At 39.3% G+C, this 19,350-nt stretch overlaps 1 protein-coding gene across 2 annotated transcripts in view; it reads left to right on the forward strand.

Moving 5' to 3' along the window:
• amotl1 (angiomotin like 1) overlaps window positions 1–19,350 on the forward strand; it is a 263,071-nt gene that overhangs the window by 40,008 nt on the left and 203,713 nt on the right. For both annotated transcript variants that reach the window (XM_026263449.1, XM_026263450.1), the window contains exons 2-4: window positions 16,847–18,035; window positions 18,371–18,692; window positions 18,862–19,006. In XM_026263449.1, coding sequence (XP_026119234.1) covers window positions 16,912–18,035; window positions 18,371–18,692; window positions 18,862–19,006 — 1,591 coding nt within the window. In that variant the 5' untranslated portion in view covers window positions 16,847–16,911. The remainder of the gene's footprint in view (window positions 1–16,846; window positions 18,036–18,370; window positions 18,693–18,861; window positions 19,007–19,350) is intronic.

Raw genomic sequence — 19,350 nt, forward strand, 5'->3', positions numbered from 1 at the left:
CCCTGCATTTCGAAGATGCTTGTTTTACAAACAAGGCCCAGTTTGACGCCGGATTTGCATATCGTTTATTTCTTAAGGATAATGCAATCCCAACGAAAAAGGGTCATGATCGTGTTTTGGAACCGCAGGCGGTGAGTAAAACTGCTTCAAATATCTCTGTGTTGTTAACTTAGGTATCGGTGCATAAGCACATTAAGTAAACAACATGCGATGTTGTCATCTAACTGCACTTTCCACATGTACACCTTAAAAAAAAAAAGAAAAAAGAAGACAACATAAATTGGAACTTAGTCATTTTCCAAAACCGCTAAGCAAATATATACAGTTTCAATACATACTACATAGAGACGTCCTGCTGTAGTCGTTGCTGCTGCTGCTCTTGTTAAATTTCAGCCTCTGGATCTGATTCTGGATCATAAATATATGGCTGAATCTGACTGTTAGCCATGGTTTGTTTTGGATGATGTTTTTTTCCTCACGGTAATATCACAGTTTCCAGATGCTCTCAACGCAAAAGCCTACTCGCGCTCTTGATTCTTTAGCTCCGCCCACACGTCACGCCTCCAGCCTCTCGTGTTTTTCCGGGAAAAAAACGGTGCAGACTATCTTTCTCTTATAAATATAATAAAACTAAAAACTTTTTGGAGTTATGAAGGATGCAGTACTGCTCTATAGGTACTCAAGATTAACAGGATATTGAGTGAAAACGAGCATTTCACCCCCCCCTTTAAGGTAGCTGGTAATAGCAGCGAGGGTATTTTCTCCAGCGGGAGAACCGCAAACGAGCAGCATGTCCCTGAGCTTGGTATGAGTGGTAGGAGAGTAGCGTTTCCTTCCTGCAAAAGAGAAAGATAATGTTATAGAGATGTCCTTAAGCAGCCTATGGTAGGAGAGGGGTGTTCTCCCTCTAAAGCAAGGGAGAGAATAGCAAGTCCCCTCTTATTTTAAGTAACAGGGGTGTTCATCCTCTGCTGAAGGATGAACAGCAGTCCCCTGCAGCCATAGCAGCAAAGGGTGTTCTCTCCAGATGGAGAGATCTTCTCATTCTCCTTATCCATTCCTTCTAATTCGCCTCCTCATTCTTTCATCCTCCATCTCCTTCTTCTCCTCATTCTTCTCCTTGCCCATTTCCTTCTTCTCATCCTCCTCATCCTCCTTATTATCCTCCTCCTCATTTTCCATCTCCTTCTAATCCTAATCCTCTTCCTTATTATCCTCCTCATTCTTCATTACCTCCTTCACATCCCCCTCTTCGTTCTTCATCTCCTTCTCTATCTCTTTCTCATCCTCCTCCTCATTCTTCTCATCCTCCTCCTCATTCTTCTTTTTCCCTTGCAGTCAGTGTCGTATTTTATTATTATCAAATGTACGTAGTATAAAATGTCCACTGGTTATAACCAACGCTCCTATATTTAGCTGTAGATCAGCTAAAAACCATTACTCTGCTTCAGAAGCCTGTCCAAAATTGGTTCATGAGGAGAAACAGACATGTCTATATCACATACTTATCACTATGAAGTAAATAAAATGCAGAATTGTCAAATACGCAGGCATTTCAGAACATTTCGTGAGCACATATACACGACACTACTTAATACGGTGCCATATATTTAAAAAATAAGTTCACGATCATTTTTTTTTTTTGCTAATACAGAGTGGTATATATGCCTTGATGACGTGACTCATACAGCTGACTAAATTAAAACTTTATCGTTCTAAACGGAGATTTATGGCCATTTTTGATTTCTGGCCAAAGTGCATGCTGAATCAGCCGGCTACTCTCGAACACTCTCGCGATACTTGATGGCACACGTGACGGTCATGTGCGTCGGCGCAGTCTTAGTCGGACAATATTCTACCCGGTATACACTGCTTCAGTCAGATTGCGATTGGTTTGCACGGTGCTGGTGAGTCGAACACGCCTGATGCTCATTGAGTCAACTGCCGAAGATCGGGTGCAGCCAGTAATTCTCACTAATGATTCCCGATGGTTGCGGAGGATGGTTAGTCTCTGTCGCCCTCTGTTGTTCCGAGAAGGTACACTAGGGTTCTTACGCCCCTTGAGTAAATCAAAGCACTTCCAAGACATTTAATTTTCCAGCACTTTTTTTTTTTTTGCATATATACTCTTACCTTAGTTGAGCACATGCACAGATACCCCATGGACACCCTTAACTTGTAAAACGTTGGATTTTAAGGTCCATTAGCAATTTCATAGTTCTAGACAAATCATCAAATTGTCAACAGGCGGTGCATTTGGCCCGGTACAACGGTTTGTATAAATGTCCTTACAATAATGATGTCCTGAGATTTTGTAACAATAACGATTCATGTATGTGGGAGAATGACACATCATATAAACCTCACAAGCAAGCAGTCCCATATCTTGATAGCTTTAACCAAATAACTTCTTAGTGTGTGGAGTGGGGAGGTATTGCAGGCCGTCGGAAATAGGAGTAGCGAAGGGTGCTCTTTAAACAGCTGAAAATCAGCGTGCACCTGTAAAGCAGTATATTTATCATTTGGTCAGACTTAAGCATAAGCCCTATTCGGATACGTTTTAGCATTTATACGAGCAACTACGATCTGTACATGTAGTATAAAGCACTTGATCGTGTTTGAGCAACAGCAAATTGCGGATTAACCCCGTGTGTTGTAGTTGTCAGATAAATTTGATGAAGCATCCCTGAAGCAGCAGCCGTTAATATCGACAGCCTTGACCACAGATTAACGAAGCTTGTGGGTATATTTAACTGTGTTACTGGTGTGGTAATATGATAGCATGCCTCGCAACGTAACTGAACAATAGCTTTTCAATAAACAATGTCTGAAGTATGTTCGCCAAATAGCACTAGGCTCCAAAAATGTTAAAATTAAATACTTTGCTTAGCTTCGTGAAGATGTCCAGAGATGAATTAAAGTTGAAATTGCCAGCTGTTCGTGGATGCTTTGATTTGTTGAATATATAGCTTCTTCCAGCGGGGAGCATATCTCGTGTAAGTTGTGATTCGGTCGTATTAGTACACACTGACGATGAAACGCGTGCGAAGTGTCTACATCAAGAGCTCGCTTGTATCAATTCAGTCTGTTGCTTGACAAACAACACGGCGAATTCGCTTAAGTTCGCGACTGAAATCTGGTGAAATACTCTGTGGGAATCCTACCAAACCTGATTTAACCCTTGGTATGGAGATAGATTCGCCGTCTGATAGTTCCTGAGCGAGCAAAGGCTCTCGTGAGCAGTTTGAGCCTTGCGAGCCATTGAGCATACTTACCGAGCAGAAGTGCCACGTATATATATGTTCCATGTCTTATAGGAGAGAGGTGGTGATTGGAGCGATTTGACAGCTGACCGCATCAGCTGTTCACAGCCTTGCCTCCATGGCCTGACTGAACTAACGCTGCGCTCGATTTCTTTTTAACCTTTTATTCATCAAATATATTAGACAGCAGAACTGTTTCCAACACTCATCACCTTTCAATCAATCACCTTTATTTATATAGTGCTTTAAACAAAATACATTGCGCCAAAGCACTGAACAACATTCATTTGGAAAACAGTGTCTCAATAATGCAAAATGATAGTTAAAGGCAGTTCATCATTGAATTCAGTTATGTCATCTCTGTTCAGTTGAAATAGTGTCTGTTTTAATTTGCAATCAAGTCAATGATATCGCTGTAGATGAAGTGACCCCAACTAAGCAAGCCAGAGGCGACAGCGGCAAGGAACCGAAACTCCATCGGTGACAGAATGGAGAAAAAAACCTTGGGAGAAACCAGGCTCAGTTGGGGGGCCAGTTCTCCTCTGACCAGACGGAACCAGTAGATCAATTCCAGGCTGCAGCAAAGTCAGATTGTGCAGAAGAATCATCTGTTTCCTGTGGTCTTGTCCTGGTGCTCCTCTGAGACAAGGTCTTTACAGGGGATCTGTATCTGGGGCTCTAGTTGTCCTGGTCTCCACTGTCTTTCAGGGCAGTAGAGGTCCTTTCTAGGTGCTGATCCACCATCTGGTCTGGATACGTACTGGATCCGGGTGACTGCAGTGACCCTCTGATCTGGACACAGACTGTATCTGGTGGCCACGGTGACCTCGGAACAAGAGAGAAACAGACAAATATTAGCGTAGATGCCATTCTTCTAATGATGTAGAAAGTACGGTGTTATGTGAAGTGTTCCGGTTCCAGTTTACCTAATTAATGCAGCCTAAAAATCCTTTAACGGATTTGGATATTAAAAGCATATTAGTATGTTATGTGTATGCCAGGTTAAAGAGATGGGTCTTTAATCTAGATTTAAACTGCAAGAGTGTGTCTGCCTCCCGAACAATGTTAGGTAGGTTATTCCAGAGTTTAGGCGCCAAATAGGAAAAGGATCTGCCGCCCGCAGTTGATTTTGATATTCTAGGTATTATCAAATTGCCTGAGTTTTGAGAACGTAGCGGACGTAGAGGAGTATAATGTAAAAGGAGCTCATTCAAATACTGAGGTGCTAAACCATTCAGGGCTTTATAAGTAATAAACAATATTTTAAAATCTATACGATGTTTGATAGGGAGCCAGTGCAGTGTGGACAGGACCGGGCTAATATGGTCATACTTCCTGGTTCTAGTAAGAACTCTTGCTGCTGCATTTTGGACTAGCTGTAGTTTGTTTACCAAGCGTGCAGAACAACCACCCAATACAGCATTACAATAGTCTAACCTTGAGGTCATAAATGCATGGATTAACATTTCTGCATTTGACATTGAGAGCATAGGCCGTAATTTAGATATATTTTTGAGATGGAAAAATGCAGTTTTACAAATGCTAGAAACGTGGCTTTCTAAGGAAAGATTGCGATCAAGTAACACACCTAGGTTCCTAACTGATGACGAAGAATTGACAGAGCAACCATCAAGTCTTAGACAGTGTTCTAGGTTATTACAAGTAGAGTTTTTAGGCCCTATGATTAACACCTCTGTTTTTTCTGAATTTAGCAGTAAGAAATTACTCGTCATCCAATTTTTTATATCGACTATGCATTCCATTAGTTTTTCAAATTGGTGTGTTTCACCGGGCTGCGAGGAAATATAGAGCTGCGTATCATCAGCATAACAGTGAAAGCTAACACCATGTTTCCTGATGATATCTCCCAAGGGTAACATATAAAGCGTGAAGAGTAGCGGCCCTAGAACTGAGCCTTGAGGTACTCCATACTGCACTTGTGATCGATATGATACATCTTCATTCACTGCTACGAACTGATGGCGGTCATATAAGTACGATTTAAACCATGCTAATGCACTTCCACTGATGCCAACAAAGTGTTCAAGTCTATGCAAAAGAATGTTGTGGTCAATTGTGTCAAAAGCAGCACTAAGATCCAATAAAACTAATAGAGAGATACACCCACGATCAGATGATAAGAGCAGATCATTTGTAACTCTAAGGAGAGCAGTTTCAGTACTATGATACGGTCTAAATCCTGACTGGAAATCCTCACATATACCATTTTTCTCTAAGAAGGAATATAATTGTGAGGATACCACCTTTTCTAGTATCTTGGACAGAAAAGGGAGATTCGAGATTGGTCTATAATTAACTAGTTCTCTGGGGTCAAGTTGTGGTTTTTTTATGAGAGGCTTAATAACAGCCAGTTTGAAGGTTTTGGGGACATATCCTAATGACAATGAGGAATTAATAATAGTCAGAAGAGGACCTATGACTTCTGGAAGCACCTCTTTTAAGAGCTTAGATGGTATAGGGTCTAACATACATGTTGTAAGTTTAGATGATTTAACAAGTTTATACAATTCTTCCTCTCCTATAGTAGAGAATGAGTGGAACTGTTCCTCAGGGGGTCTATAGTGCACTGTCTGATGCGAAACTGTAGCTGACGGCTGAATGGTTGCAATTTTATCTCTAATAGTATCGATTTTAGAAGTAAAGTAGTTCATAAAGTCATTACTGCTGTGGTGTTGGGAAATGTCAACACTTGTTGAGGCTTTATTTTTCGTTAATTTAGCCACTGTATTGAATAAATACCTTGGGTTATGTTTGTTTTCTTCTAAAAGAGAAGAAAAGTAATCAGATCTAGCAGTTTTTAATGCTTTTCTGTAGGATATGCTACTTTCCCGCCAAGCAATACGAAATACCTCTAGTTTTGTTTTCCTCCAGCTGCGCTCCATTTTTCGGGCTGCTCTCTTTAGGGTGCGAGTATGCTCATTATACCATGGTGTCAAACTGTTTTCCTTAACCTTTCTTAAGCGTAATGGAGCAACTGTATTTAAAGTGCTAGAAAAGAGAGAGTCCATAGTTTCTGTTACATCATCAAGTTGTTCTGAGGTTTTGGATATGCTAAGGAATTCGGATACATCAGGAAGATAACTTAAAAAGCAGTCTTTTGTGTTAGAAGTGATGGTTCTTCGATACTTGTAACAAGAAGTAGAATTTACAATTTTGGCTATATGAAGTTTACACAGAACTAAATAATGATCTGAGATATCATCACTTGGCTGAATAATTTCAACACTATCAACATCAATTCCATGTGACAGTATTAAATCTAGAGTATGATTTCGACAATGAGTAGGTCCTGAAACATGTTGTCTAACACCAATAGAGTTCAGAATGTCTATAAATGCTGATCCCAATACATCTTTTTCATTATCGACATGGATATTAAAATCACCAACTATTAAGACTTTATCTGCAGCCAGAACTAACTCGGATGTAAAATCACCAAACTCTTTAATAAAGTCTGTATGGTGCCCTGGTGGCCTGTATACAGTAGCCAGTACAAACATAACAGGGGATTTATCATTAACATTGGTTTCTCTGGATAATGTTATATGAAGCACCATTACTTCAAACGAGTTATACTTGAAGCCTGCCCTCTGAGAAATCCTGAAAACGTTATTATAAATTGAAGCAACTCCTCCCCCTTTGCCTTTTAGACGCGGCTCGTGTTTATAACAATAATCTTGGGGGGTGGACTCATTTAAAATAATGTAATCATCAGGTTTTAGCCAGGTTTCTGTCAAGCAGAGCACATCTATATTATGATCAGTTATCATATTATTTACAAAAAGTGTAAAGCACTCATAATAAATCAAGATATTAGAATGATTTCTAAATGATCATGTGATAGACTGGATGTTACATGTGACACTTTAATATAAGTATATTCAAGTAGAAAACTATTATTTTAAGTTGTAATAATATTTCAAAATATTACAGTTTTTCTGTATTTTTAATCAAATAAACGCAGGCTTGATGAGCAGAAGAAACTTCTATCAAAAACATTAAAAATATTAATGTTTCCAAACTTTTGGTCTGTACTGTATGTTAGACCCTATTCCATCTAAGCTTCTAAAAGAGGTTCTTCCAGAAGTCATAGATCCTCTTCTGACTATGATTAATTCCTCATTGTCATTAGGCTATGTCCCCAAAACCTTCAAACTGGCTGTTATTAAGCCTCTCATCAAAAAACCACAACTTGACCCCAAAGAACTAGTTAATTATAGACTGATCTCGAAACTCCCTTTTCTGTCCAAGATACTAGAAAAGGTAGTATCATCACAATTATATTCCTTCTTAGAGAAAAATGGTATCTGTGAGGATTTCCAGTCAGGATTTAGACCGTAACATAGTACTGAGACTGCTCTCCTTAGAGTTAAAAATGACCTGCTCTTATCATCTGATAGTGGTTGTATCTGTCTATTAGTTCTATTTGATCTTAGTGCTGTGTTTGACACAATTGACCACAACATTCTTTTTCATTGACTTGAACACTTTGTTGGCATTAATGGAAGTACATTAGCATGGTTTAAATCGTACTTATATGACCGCTATCAATTCGTAGCAGTGAATGAAGAGTTATCATATCTGTAAAAAGTGCAGTTATAGGTCCGCTACTCTTCATGCTTTATATGTTACCCTTGGGAGATATCATCAGGAAACGTGTTAGCTTTCACTGTTATGCTAATGATACTCAGCTCTATATTTCTTTGCGGCCCGGTGAAACACACCAATTTGAAAAACTATTGGAATGCATAGTCGATATAAAAAACTGGATGACGAGTAATTTATTACTGTTAAATTCTGAGAAAACAGAGGTGTTAATTATAGGACCTAAAAACTCTGCATGTAATAACCTAGAACACTGTCTAAGACTTGATGGCTGCTCTGTCAATTCTTCAACATCATTAAGGAACCTAGGTGTGCTCTTTGATAGCAATCCTTCCTTAGAAAGCCACGTTTCTAGCATTTGTAAAACTGCATTTTTCCATCTCAAAAATATATCTAAATTACGGCCTATGCTCTCAATGTCAAATGCAGGAATGTTAACCCATGCATTTATGACCTCAAGGTTAGATTATTGTAATGCTTTATTGGGTGGTTGTTCTGCACGCTTAGTAAACAAACTACAGCTAGTCCAAAATGCAGCAGCAAGAGTTCTTACTAGAACCAGGTAGTATGACCATATTAGCCCAGTCCTGTCAATACTGCACTGGCTCCCTATCAAACATTGTATAGATTTTAAAATATTGCTTATTACTTATAAAGCCCTGAATGGTTTAGCACCTCAGTATTTGAATGAGCTCCTTTTACATTATAATCCTCTAAATCCGCTGTGTTTCAAAACTCAGTCAATTTGATAATACCTAGAATATCAAAATCAACTGCGTGCATCAGATCCTTTTCCTATTTGGCGCCTAAACTCAGGAATAACCTACCTAACATTGTTTGGGAGGCAGACACACTCTTGCAGTTTAAATCTAGATTAAAGACCCATCTCTTTAACCTGGTTTACACATAACATACTAATATGCTTTTAATATCCAAATCCTTTAAAGGATTTTTAGGCTGCATTAATTAGGTAAACCGGAACCGGGAGCACTTCCCATACCACCCGATGTACTTGCTACATTATTAGAAGAATGGCTCCATTGCTAAGTTTGGATCACTTCATCTACAGCGATATCATTAACTTGATTGCAAATAAATGCACAGACACTATTTAAACTGAACAGAGATGACATCACTGAATTCAATGATGAACTGCCTTTAACTGTCATTTTGCATTATTGACACATTGTTTTCCTAATGAATGTTGCTCAGTTTCTTTGACGCAATGTATTTTATTTAAAGCACTATATAAATAAAGGTGACTTGCTACATCATTAGAAGAATGGCATCTATGCTAATATTAGTCTGTTTCTCTCTTATCCCGAGGTCACCGTCGCCACCAGATCCAGTCTGTATCCAGATCAGAGGATCACTGCAGTCACTCGGATCCAGTATGTATCCAGACCAGATGATGGATCGGAACCTAGAAAGGACCTCTACAGCCCTGAAAGACAGCGGAGACCAGGACAACTAGAGCCCCAGAGACAGATCCCCTGTAAAGATAACCACCAAGACAAGACCACAGGAAACAGATGATTCTTTTGCACAATCTGACTTTGCTGGAGCCTGGAATTAAACTGCTGGTTTCGTCTGGTCCGAGGAGAACTGGCCCCCCAACTGAGCCTGGTTTCTCCCAAAGTTTTTTTTTTTTTTCCATTCTGTCACGGATGGAGTTTTGGTTCCTTGCCGCTGTCGCCTCTGGCTTGCTTAGTTGGGGTCACTTCATCTACAGCGATATTGTTGACTTGATTGCAAATAAATGCACAGACACTATTTAAACTGAACAGAGATGACATTACTGAATTCAATGATGAACTGCCTTTAACTGTCAATTTGCATTATTGACACACTGTTTTCCTACTGAATATTGTTCAGTTGCTTTGACGCAATTTATTTAGTTTTAAAGCGCTATATAAATAAAGGTGGCTTGACTTGACTTTCATCAGAGAACATAACTTTGGACCACTCAGCAGCAGCCCAGTCCTTTTTGTCTTTAGCCTAGGCGAGACTATTCTGACGCTGTTTGTTATTCAAGAGTGGCTTGACGCAAGGAATGCGACAGCTGAAACCCATGTTTTGCATACGTCTGTGCGTAGTGGTTGTGCGTAAGCACTTAAAGCACTGACTCCAGCTGCAGTCCACTCTTTGTGAATCTCCCCCACATTTTTGAATGGGTTTTGTTTCACAATCCTCTCCAGGGTGAGGTTATCACTATTGCTTGTACACTTTTTTTTTTCTACCACATCTTTTCCTTCCCTTCCCCTATCTATCAATGTGCTTGGAAACAGAGCTCTGTGAACCAGTCTCTTTTGCAATGACCTTTTCTGTCTTGCCCTCCTTGTGCAAGGTGTCATTGGTCATCTTTTGAACAACAGTTAACTCGGCAATCTTCCCCATGATTGTGTAGCCTACAGAACTAGACTAAGAGACCATTTAAAGGTCTTTGCAGGTGTTTTGAGTTAAATGGACCTCTGTGAATTAGCTGATTTGAGTCTGGCACCAGGTGTCTTCAATATTAAACCTTTTTACAATATTCAAATTTTCTAGATATACTGAATTTGGGATCTTCCTTAGTTGTCAGTTACAATCATCAAAATTAAAAATAAAAATAAACGTGTGTGTGTGTTAAGTACTAAATGTTTTCAAATTTACAAAACATATTTTTCTAGTGAAGATACTAAATTTCTTTGAAATTTTATCCAGTTTATTGGGTAATTCATTGACCTGTTTTATCACCTCCACATTCACAATTTTCAATGTGAGAAAGTAATTTAATACAATCATTGGAGAATGCAGGTGTTGATGTCATAATTGGGTGACAAATCTAAATTTTGTGTCAAATAAGCACAAATGTATGTAAGTACATAAAGAAGTATCTAATTAAGCTGTAATATTTTTTTATATAAATCTCTAACATGCATAACATTTTCATTGTTATAAGTTAAGAAGAAAAAACAAAAACATCTGCAGCAGCAGCTATATATCCAGCACCCGGGGAGCAACTGGGGGTTCAGTGCCTTGCTCAAGGTCACTTCAGCCATGGGTATTGAGGTTGGAAGAGAGCACTGTTCATTCACTCCCTCCCACCTACAACTCCTGCCAGCACAGAGACTCAAACGTCCAACTCTGTAACCCAGGCCCGGCCCTAACCAATTTGGTGCCCTAGGCAAGATTTTAAGTGGCGCCCCCTTGCATCGCAGTACAGTACTTGCACTGTTAGTGTACATATACTTACAAGAAACTTAATAGCTTTGTTTTAGACATTCTTTTATTTAACTAAAACAATTGCACATTCAAAATGCTAATAATAATAATAATAATTAAAGAAACAAATAAAAAATATGAACTCAACATATGAAATACAATATAGATAGCTTACATAAAGTATTAAATTTTTAGACTACCGAAATGAAAAGTGTAAATAAGTGACATTAACTTATATAAAATAGAAATACGGCACTGTGCAAAATAAGACATTAGTATCTTATCTTATCTATCTTATCTTATCTTATCTATCTTATATATCTTATCTATTTGTATCTTTAAGTAGGCACAGAAATACTACAAGGATTTGAATAGAAAAAAATTAAAAGATGATCTTAAAAAGAGCTCTATTGGTGTTTTTGGTCCTGCCTTAAATTACTTCAGAAACTACACCACCACCTCCTAAATCTAACATGACTTGCTACAGCTTGACTTTCTTGGATTTTCTTGAGGCAAAGTCATCTACAACATCATCATATGACAACTGATTAGAGACCACATGGTTGATGCTTATGATGGCAAGTCCACTGAGACGTTCTTGCATCATAGTAGATCTCAGGTAAGTTTTAATCAGTTTGAGCTTTGAGAAGCTTCTTTCAGTAGCAGCCACTGTAACAGGAAGAGTGGCAGAGATTCTCAAAGCAACCCACATGTTGGGGTACATTTCTGCCAGCTTCTTCACATGCAGGAAGGTAAAAAGTTCCATGTTTGTCATATTATTTGATGGCAATGGTGCGAAATTCTGCATTTCCCTTGCAAGTTCAATGCCATCAATGTCTGGCTGGCTGTCATGGGTCAGAGCAGGACTTAGGGTTTGACACTTCTGTAGCAGGTCCTCTTCTGCTAAGTTGGGGAAATCAAGGAGCACGCCAAACGTGTTATTCACCTCTCTAAGATTCTGAAATCTCTCATCAAGTGAATAGATGGCAGTATCCATGACCACATACAAAAATGTGGTTTCCATTTTTCGCAGGGCATCTTGTATGGGCTCATACAAGCCTCCATGTTCATCTCTTCACACATCTCCTTCGCAATTGTCTGTGCATCAGAAAATCCAGTCTTTTTGTAACTGGTGAGGGAATCTCTTGTTTTCTTCAGCAAGTTGACAGCTACATCAAGCTGCATGGAGGGTGACTGTATCAGTTTACTGACATGCTGGATCTTGCAGAGAATGTCATGCCATATGGCTGTACAAATGCAAAAGCAAAAGGATCCAATCTCCTCAGCCAAAGACTGGGCTTCAACTCTCACCACAGGGTCTGCAGTTTTTTCCCTCACCTCCAGAAGAGCCTCTCGGATTTGCCCAGCCTGATACCTTACTGCCTCAATGCTTTTCACCCTGCTTTCCCATCTGGTCTCAGCCCATGATTTCAGAGTGATTTTTGCATATTTCAAGAGGACATCCCACCTTTGGGTGGAGGCTGAGAAGAGCTTGAATAGCTTTGTCAAATGCCCAAAGTAGCTGAGGGCATCTGGTGAGCTTTTTGCAGCATCATCTACTACCAGATTTAAAGTGTGCGCACCACATGGGACATAAAAAGCTCTTGAGTTCAGCTGAAGCAACTTTGCCTGAACACCTTTATTTTTCCCCTTCATATTGGCGCCGTTGTCATAGGACTGGCCTCTGCAGTCCTCAAATGGGATGTTAAGTTCCTCTAGCCTTTTTAGGATTAGAGATGACAAATGTTCTCCTGTTGACTGCGCTGCCACAAGAAAGCCTAAGAAATGCTCTTTTACTTGTGGAATGTCTTCTTGTGACACTATCCTGACTATGACAGAGAGCTGTTACTTATGACTCAGATCTGGGGTGCAGTCTAAAATGATGGAGAAATATTTGGATATTTTTATCTTTGTCACGATGTGTTCTATTATTTTAGAACTGATGGAGTCTATCAGTTCATTTTGAATTGTTTTGCCAAGATAATGTACATGACTGCCAGCTCCACTTTCCAACCTACTGACATGCTGCTTCATCACTGGATCAAATTTGGCCATGAGCTCCACCTCTTTCACAAAATTTCCATTTTCTGGTTTATGTAATGTGTCTGTGGAACCCCTGAAAGCCATGTTTCTTTCAGCTAAGGACTGAATTATTGCCACCTATCGATGTAGAACGTCACGCCACCTTTTTCTCTCAGCCTCAACAAGTGCCATCTCTTGTTTATCTATTGTGATCCCTTTTGATCCCTGTTGCCATGTGAGCATTATGCTCCTGGCTATCCACATGGACCTAGAGCAAGTGACTTGCATTTTTCCAGTCCTTAAGTCCTTCCCTATTAAGTTTGTACTCTCTTTTAGAAAAAAAGTTTGCAGCAGAAGCAGTGCAAGCTATCATCTTTTTTAGAGTACAAAAGCCAGCTTCTTCTGACTTTTTCTCCATTAATTAAGAGTCTGTTAAAATGGTCATGCTGACATCTTCGTCCGTCTTTTGTTTTAGGGAATGTGAAGCTGTTTTCTATTTTAAATGGACCTCTGTGAACCAACTCTGTTCGTACCTTATCAGTTAGAGGAGATGGCCAGTCAGCTGGGTCTATTGGAGCAACAGAAGGTCCGCTTGATGCTGCTACATACCTACTAGGTTGTGCTGCTGAGGTGGAGGCGACAAGAGGAGCGCTTGATGCTACTGAGGTGGAGGCGACAGGAGGAGCGCTTGATGCTACTGAGGTGGAGGCAACAGGAGGAGCGCTTGATGCTTCTGACGTGGATGCGTCAAGAGGAGCGATTGATGCTTCTGACGTGGATGCGTCAAGAGGAGCGCTTGTTGCTTCTGACGTGGATGCGTCAAGAGGAGCGCTTGATGCTTCTGACGTGGAGGCGACAGGAGGAGCGCTTGATGCAGGTGAGGTGGAGGCAACAAGAGGAGCGCTTGATGCAGGTGAGGTGGAGGCGACAGGTCCAGGAGGAGCGCTTGATGCAGCTGAGGTGGAGGCGACAAGAGGAGCGCTTGATGCAGCTGCATAACTGCTGGTTTGTGCTGCTGAGGTGGAGGGTACAGATACAGATACAGATACAGATCCCCAGTAAAGACCTTGTCTCAGAGGACCACCAGGACAAGACCACAGGAAACAGATGATTCTTCTGCACAATCTGACTTTGCTGCAGCTCCTGTTTTCTTTTTATATTGAATTACTTTGATTTTTAGATCCTCTGTAGCACTTTGAGATTGTCCAAATGTAAAGTGCATTACAAATACAATTTATTATTATTATTATTATTATTATTATTATTATTATTAACTACTGCTTTCATCTGGTCAGAGGAAAACTGGCCCCCCAACTGAGCCTGGTTTCTCCCAAGGTTTTTTTCTCTATTATGTCACCGATGGAGTTTTGGTTCCTTGCCGCTGTCGCCTCTGGCTTGCTTAGTTGGGGTCACTTCATCTACAGCGATATCATTGACTTGATTGCAAATAAATGCACAGACACTATTTAACTGAACAGAGATGACATCACTGAATTCAGTGATGAACTGCCTTAACTATCATTTTGCATTATTGAGACAATGTTTTCCAAATGAATGTTGTTCAGTGCTTTGACGCAATGTATTTTGTTTAAAGCACTATATAAATAAAGGTGATTGATTGATTGAGGGAACAGAGGGATTGGCAAGGGTGGGACTGAGAAACCTCAGCAGCGCATCTGAAGACAGAGGAGGAGTATGTGACACCAGACTAATAATAAACAGAATATTTAAAAAAATACAATAAAATGAAATAATATAAATGAGAAACCTAGAGATAAATACATGATGTAGACTATAGTGTATAATATACAATGTATTTTTTTCAGATACAAATTATATTAGTAATTCATATATTAGTAATAATTTAAATTTTATTGTCATTACAATGAAATTCTAATTAGCAGAATGCAAAAGAATCAGTAAACTGCAGTATAATATTGCATGTGGGAAAGTTATGCTCTAACATTAATGATGTGCACTTTAACACAGGTGTAAATTTTAAAATGATAAACACTTTATAGACAATATGAGCTGTAACACAGTTAACAGCTGGCGTTACAACTATGGAATTATTAATATGATTATTAATGGTATTTTGATTAATTATTACAAGCTGGGAAAACGTGAGATAAGGATGTCAATGAAATTAACATTAATACACCTGCTGATTAGATCTAATATTTACAAATTTGTCCGAGGAAGGTACTCATATTACTATTTTCCATAATAATAGCGCTAGGCTTATCTGTTAGAACCATTGACTGTTTTTATTTTGGTTAGAACTAGCAGATAGCGCTGGTTATTTATAGATTAACGTTAGCTAACCACCATGTATGCTAATGAGTAATGGCATTATTGATCATCTTTACTGTGACATTACCTTTGTCTTTGTCGCGTTTTTCCTCCTCTTCTTTTCTTATTTTCCTCTCCTGGGCACCAGATAATTTGGGACGCTTTGACATATTAACTTTTTTTGACACAATAAAAACGAAAAACGAATGGCGGCCGCGGGTAAAAGAAGTCTGATTGGTGGAAGTGTATGATCCCTTCAACTCCCCCCTGGTCACGTTAAAGGAAGAATTTATAAGAGAAAGTCAATGCCATTTGAAAAATTTGATCACAAAAAAAAAAGAAAGTCAATGCCATGTAAATCCCATTATTGCTCCACTCGTTGCAGTGTTAATGAAGTACAATAAAAGTGGAAAGTTCCTTACGCGGCTCTGGCGCCCCCCCTAGGGTATAGGGCGCCGGCGCCCTTAGCATTTGCCTATACTGCCTATGCGACGGGCCGGCTCTGCTGTAACCATTAGGCCACAGCTGTCCCAAAGCTAAATGGTTGTATTTATCCCTCTGTTTGCCTTGTCTTATAGTATCTTGTAGCCTCTATTTGGGTTTTGCAGAAAAAATGGCAAGCCAAGTCAATTTGGTACTTTTTCTTACATTTTATTGAAATTGTAGCACAAATAACAGTGCTCTAACAACGGTCATTAGCTTAATACATGATAACTGGCATTGAACATGAATAAATACATAAATAGAAACACAAAAACAGAAGCAAAGACAGTGAAAGAGAGATCACTGAAAAATATTAGCATTTCCTTATGATCTTCATCTCCATCATCATTTTGAGTGGCAGCTTCTCTCTGTAGATAATCATGGTTGTGGGGTTATGTTTTATTAAAATAAAAAAGAGAAAATGACACAACTGGTCAGAAACAAGTTACAATTTGAAAGTTACAATTTGTAGAGATTTTGAGAATTAAATAATTTGCCTTCTAAGTGTGTGCTGACAGTCTGTGTAGTTGTATGGCTGAGCCCTAGAAAATCAGTAATAAGGTGGCTTCGATAGTTGTAGAAAGCGAAAAGGTGAGAATTAAAAAAATCTAAATAATAACAGAAAGAACCATTTCAGCACAAAAGGGATCTTCAAGATGGTATGGGTCTAAATAGAACTGTAATTATGTGTAAAACAAACAAACAACAACAAAAAGCATATAATATATATATATATATATATATAATACCAGTATAATAAACTGCTGCATACTAAAATGCTTTGAAATTTAAAATAGTTTGAAAATGTTTTGAAATGTGTAATAAAAAACATGTATGACCTTAGCCCAGTTGCCAGGGCCTAGTCTTGTTTGTCACGTTAATCCTGTTTTTTTTTTTTTTTTGTTTTTTTTTTGTTGCAGTATTGGATTAATTATTTGTCCATTTTCCTTCTGCAGATAACATCATCCAAATCATCTGAACATATCCGTGCTACCTTTTGCCTACCTGTGCAGCTGCAGACATGCATGGTTCTGAGGAGAGTGCATCTGGAACTGTGCTTCATAGACTTATGCAAAAACATCTCAAATATGGAACAACTGGAATCAGAAGAGGGGTAGAAGACGACAGCTCTCAGATGCCAAGCAAACTCACGTCTACAGAAAACCTACACCTTCAAAAGGAGGGTCAAGTAGCCAATTCATATCAGCTTATGCCCTTGCAGTCGCAGTCTCGACAGGAACCTCAAGGTCAGGAGCATCAAGTGGACAGCAGCTTCATGGAAAAAGCTGGTGGTGTTAGCCAGAGTGGAGGTAGAGCAGTCCAAGCGGCCCAGATTTTGTCTGGGTTTGACACCCTGGAGCTTCCATCATACGAGGAGGCTAAAATCCAGTCTCAGCTTTACAGAGGACAGCAAAGTCCGATGGCCCCTCAGTCCCAAATTCCTGACCACCACCACCAGAGTCTTCAAAATCCAGACAAAGTTTCAAACAATTTTCAACAAAATCAAGAGCAGGACTTTCACAAAGAGGGCCATAAAATCATTGTCCACCAAACTCAGCAGCAACACAACCAGGTTCAACAGGCACAGCAGATGTCAACAATGTCTTACAGTCCCCCATGCTCACATTCCTGTCTACCATCATTTTCTAACACACACTCACTCTCTTCCCCTCCTTCTCTTTTGTCTTCTTACACATCTTCAGTCCAGCAAGGAGGCACTGGTGGTACATTTCTTTGTGATGAAGTTCTGGCAGAGTTGAAACAGGGTCATGTTCGCTCTCTAAGTGAAAGGATCACGCAACTCAGTCTAGAATGCAGTGAAGTTAAGCAATGTGTAGGACCATCCATTTCACCTTGCACAGGAGACACTACTCTTTGTGGGGCTGATAATACAGCAGATTCTCGCTCACTAACTAGTAAGACCTCCATGATTATCCTACAACTTCCACCACCACCCTTAAACCCTCCACAGTTGTCTTTGGATCAAAGAGGTCCTCCCCCAGAATATCCCTCTAAGTTCAAGGTACAGACTATGCTTTCGCCCACATTACACCCAAACTCAGACTCTCTGGAACATGGTGACTTCAACAGTGATACCTTGACAGCAGCCATGTTGGAGACAGTGCCACTTATAAATATAGCAAGGTAATGGTAACAGAAACTAAAAGGTGAAATGTGTAATATCTTTACTACTAGCAGTACCAATTGGAACTGTTGGAATGTTTTCCAAATTGACCTAAACAGCTTATTACTGGTATAGGATTATAACATACCATTGGCTGAGCATGTTGGGCCATTAAAACAAACAATGTTTTTTATTTTTTTATGGTGGCTCATTGTTTATAATGTAAGCCAACATAGCAGTGACTTATTTATAGTTGTCTCTGCATTAATTTAACTCTTGTCTATTGTACTTGTATATGATAAACGAAAAAAGTACACTTTTCACCTGTTTCACTCACTGTCTTTCTGTATTTCAGAGAGTGCCCTTTGACTACATCACAGCACCAAACAAAGACATGTCCCATGATTTCTGAGACTTCTATCCTGCCTTCAAAGGCTTCTCAGCAACAGTATCAGACACTATCTCTTTCTCAGTCCCTGGCATTTCCTCCAGCTCAAACTGGATCTGTGACTCAGGGGCTGATTTCTTGTGTGGCCCCTTTTGGACAGCCTTTTCCAGGGGAAACATTTGCCATGGCAAACCATGACAACCAGATACTGGAGATCCTAAAAGAGGAGAACCAAAGACTTAGACAAGAACTTCACAAGCAAAATGAGAAGGCCAGCAAACTACAGCGGGTATTTTGTCATTATCACAGGCTATTTACTGTCTAAAGTGCTCTTATAATACAAACTAATATGATTGCCCAGTATGATTGTAAAAAAGTACACTGACAGGAGGACATTGGCATGTTTATACTATTGTGCAGCTTTAATAGGATTTAATTGAATTTTATGTTATTTCCAGTTGGAGGCGGAGACTGTGCACCTGTCAGAGACATATGAGAGTTTAGTGAAGAGCTCATCCAAACGGGATGCTCTGGAAAAAAATATGAGGAATAAACTAGAGGCAGAGATCAGGCGTCTTCATGATTTTAACAGAGACTTGAGAGGTGAGATTGTTTATAATACCCATGCTTTTAGAAACAACATTTTATTAAAAATCAATACAAATTTTACTGCTGAACTTTGTGAGTTGGTAGTTATAACATAGGGGATAGCGCGGTCGAAAGTAATGTGGGACAAAAGTAACAAAGTGATTTTCTCATAGCCTATTAATGCATTTGCATTCCCAGCTATGACGGTATATTCAGCATTCAATCCTTGACGGAGCAGAGAAATATCACGTGATTTCCTCATCATTTCCCGTAAAACTGTTTTCGAGTACAAAAAGTAAATTATTGAAGCGGTATTTTTTTATTTTTTATTAGTTGTGTTGTTTTTTTGTTTCATGTGT

This window comes from Carassius auratus, unplaced genomic scaffold (assembly GCF_003368295.1).
Source record: "Carassius auratus strain Wakin unplaced genomic scaffold, ASM336829v1 scaf_tig00216545, whole genome shotgun sequence".
NCBI classification, from domain to species: domain Eukaryota; kingdom Metazoa; phylum Chordata; class Actinopteri; order Cypriniformes; family Cyprinidae; genus Carassius; species Carassius auratus.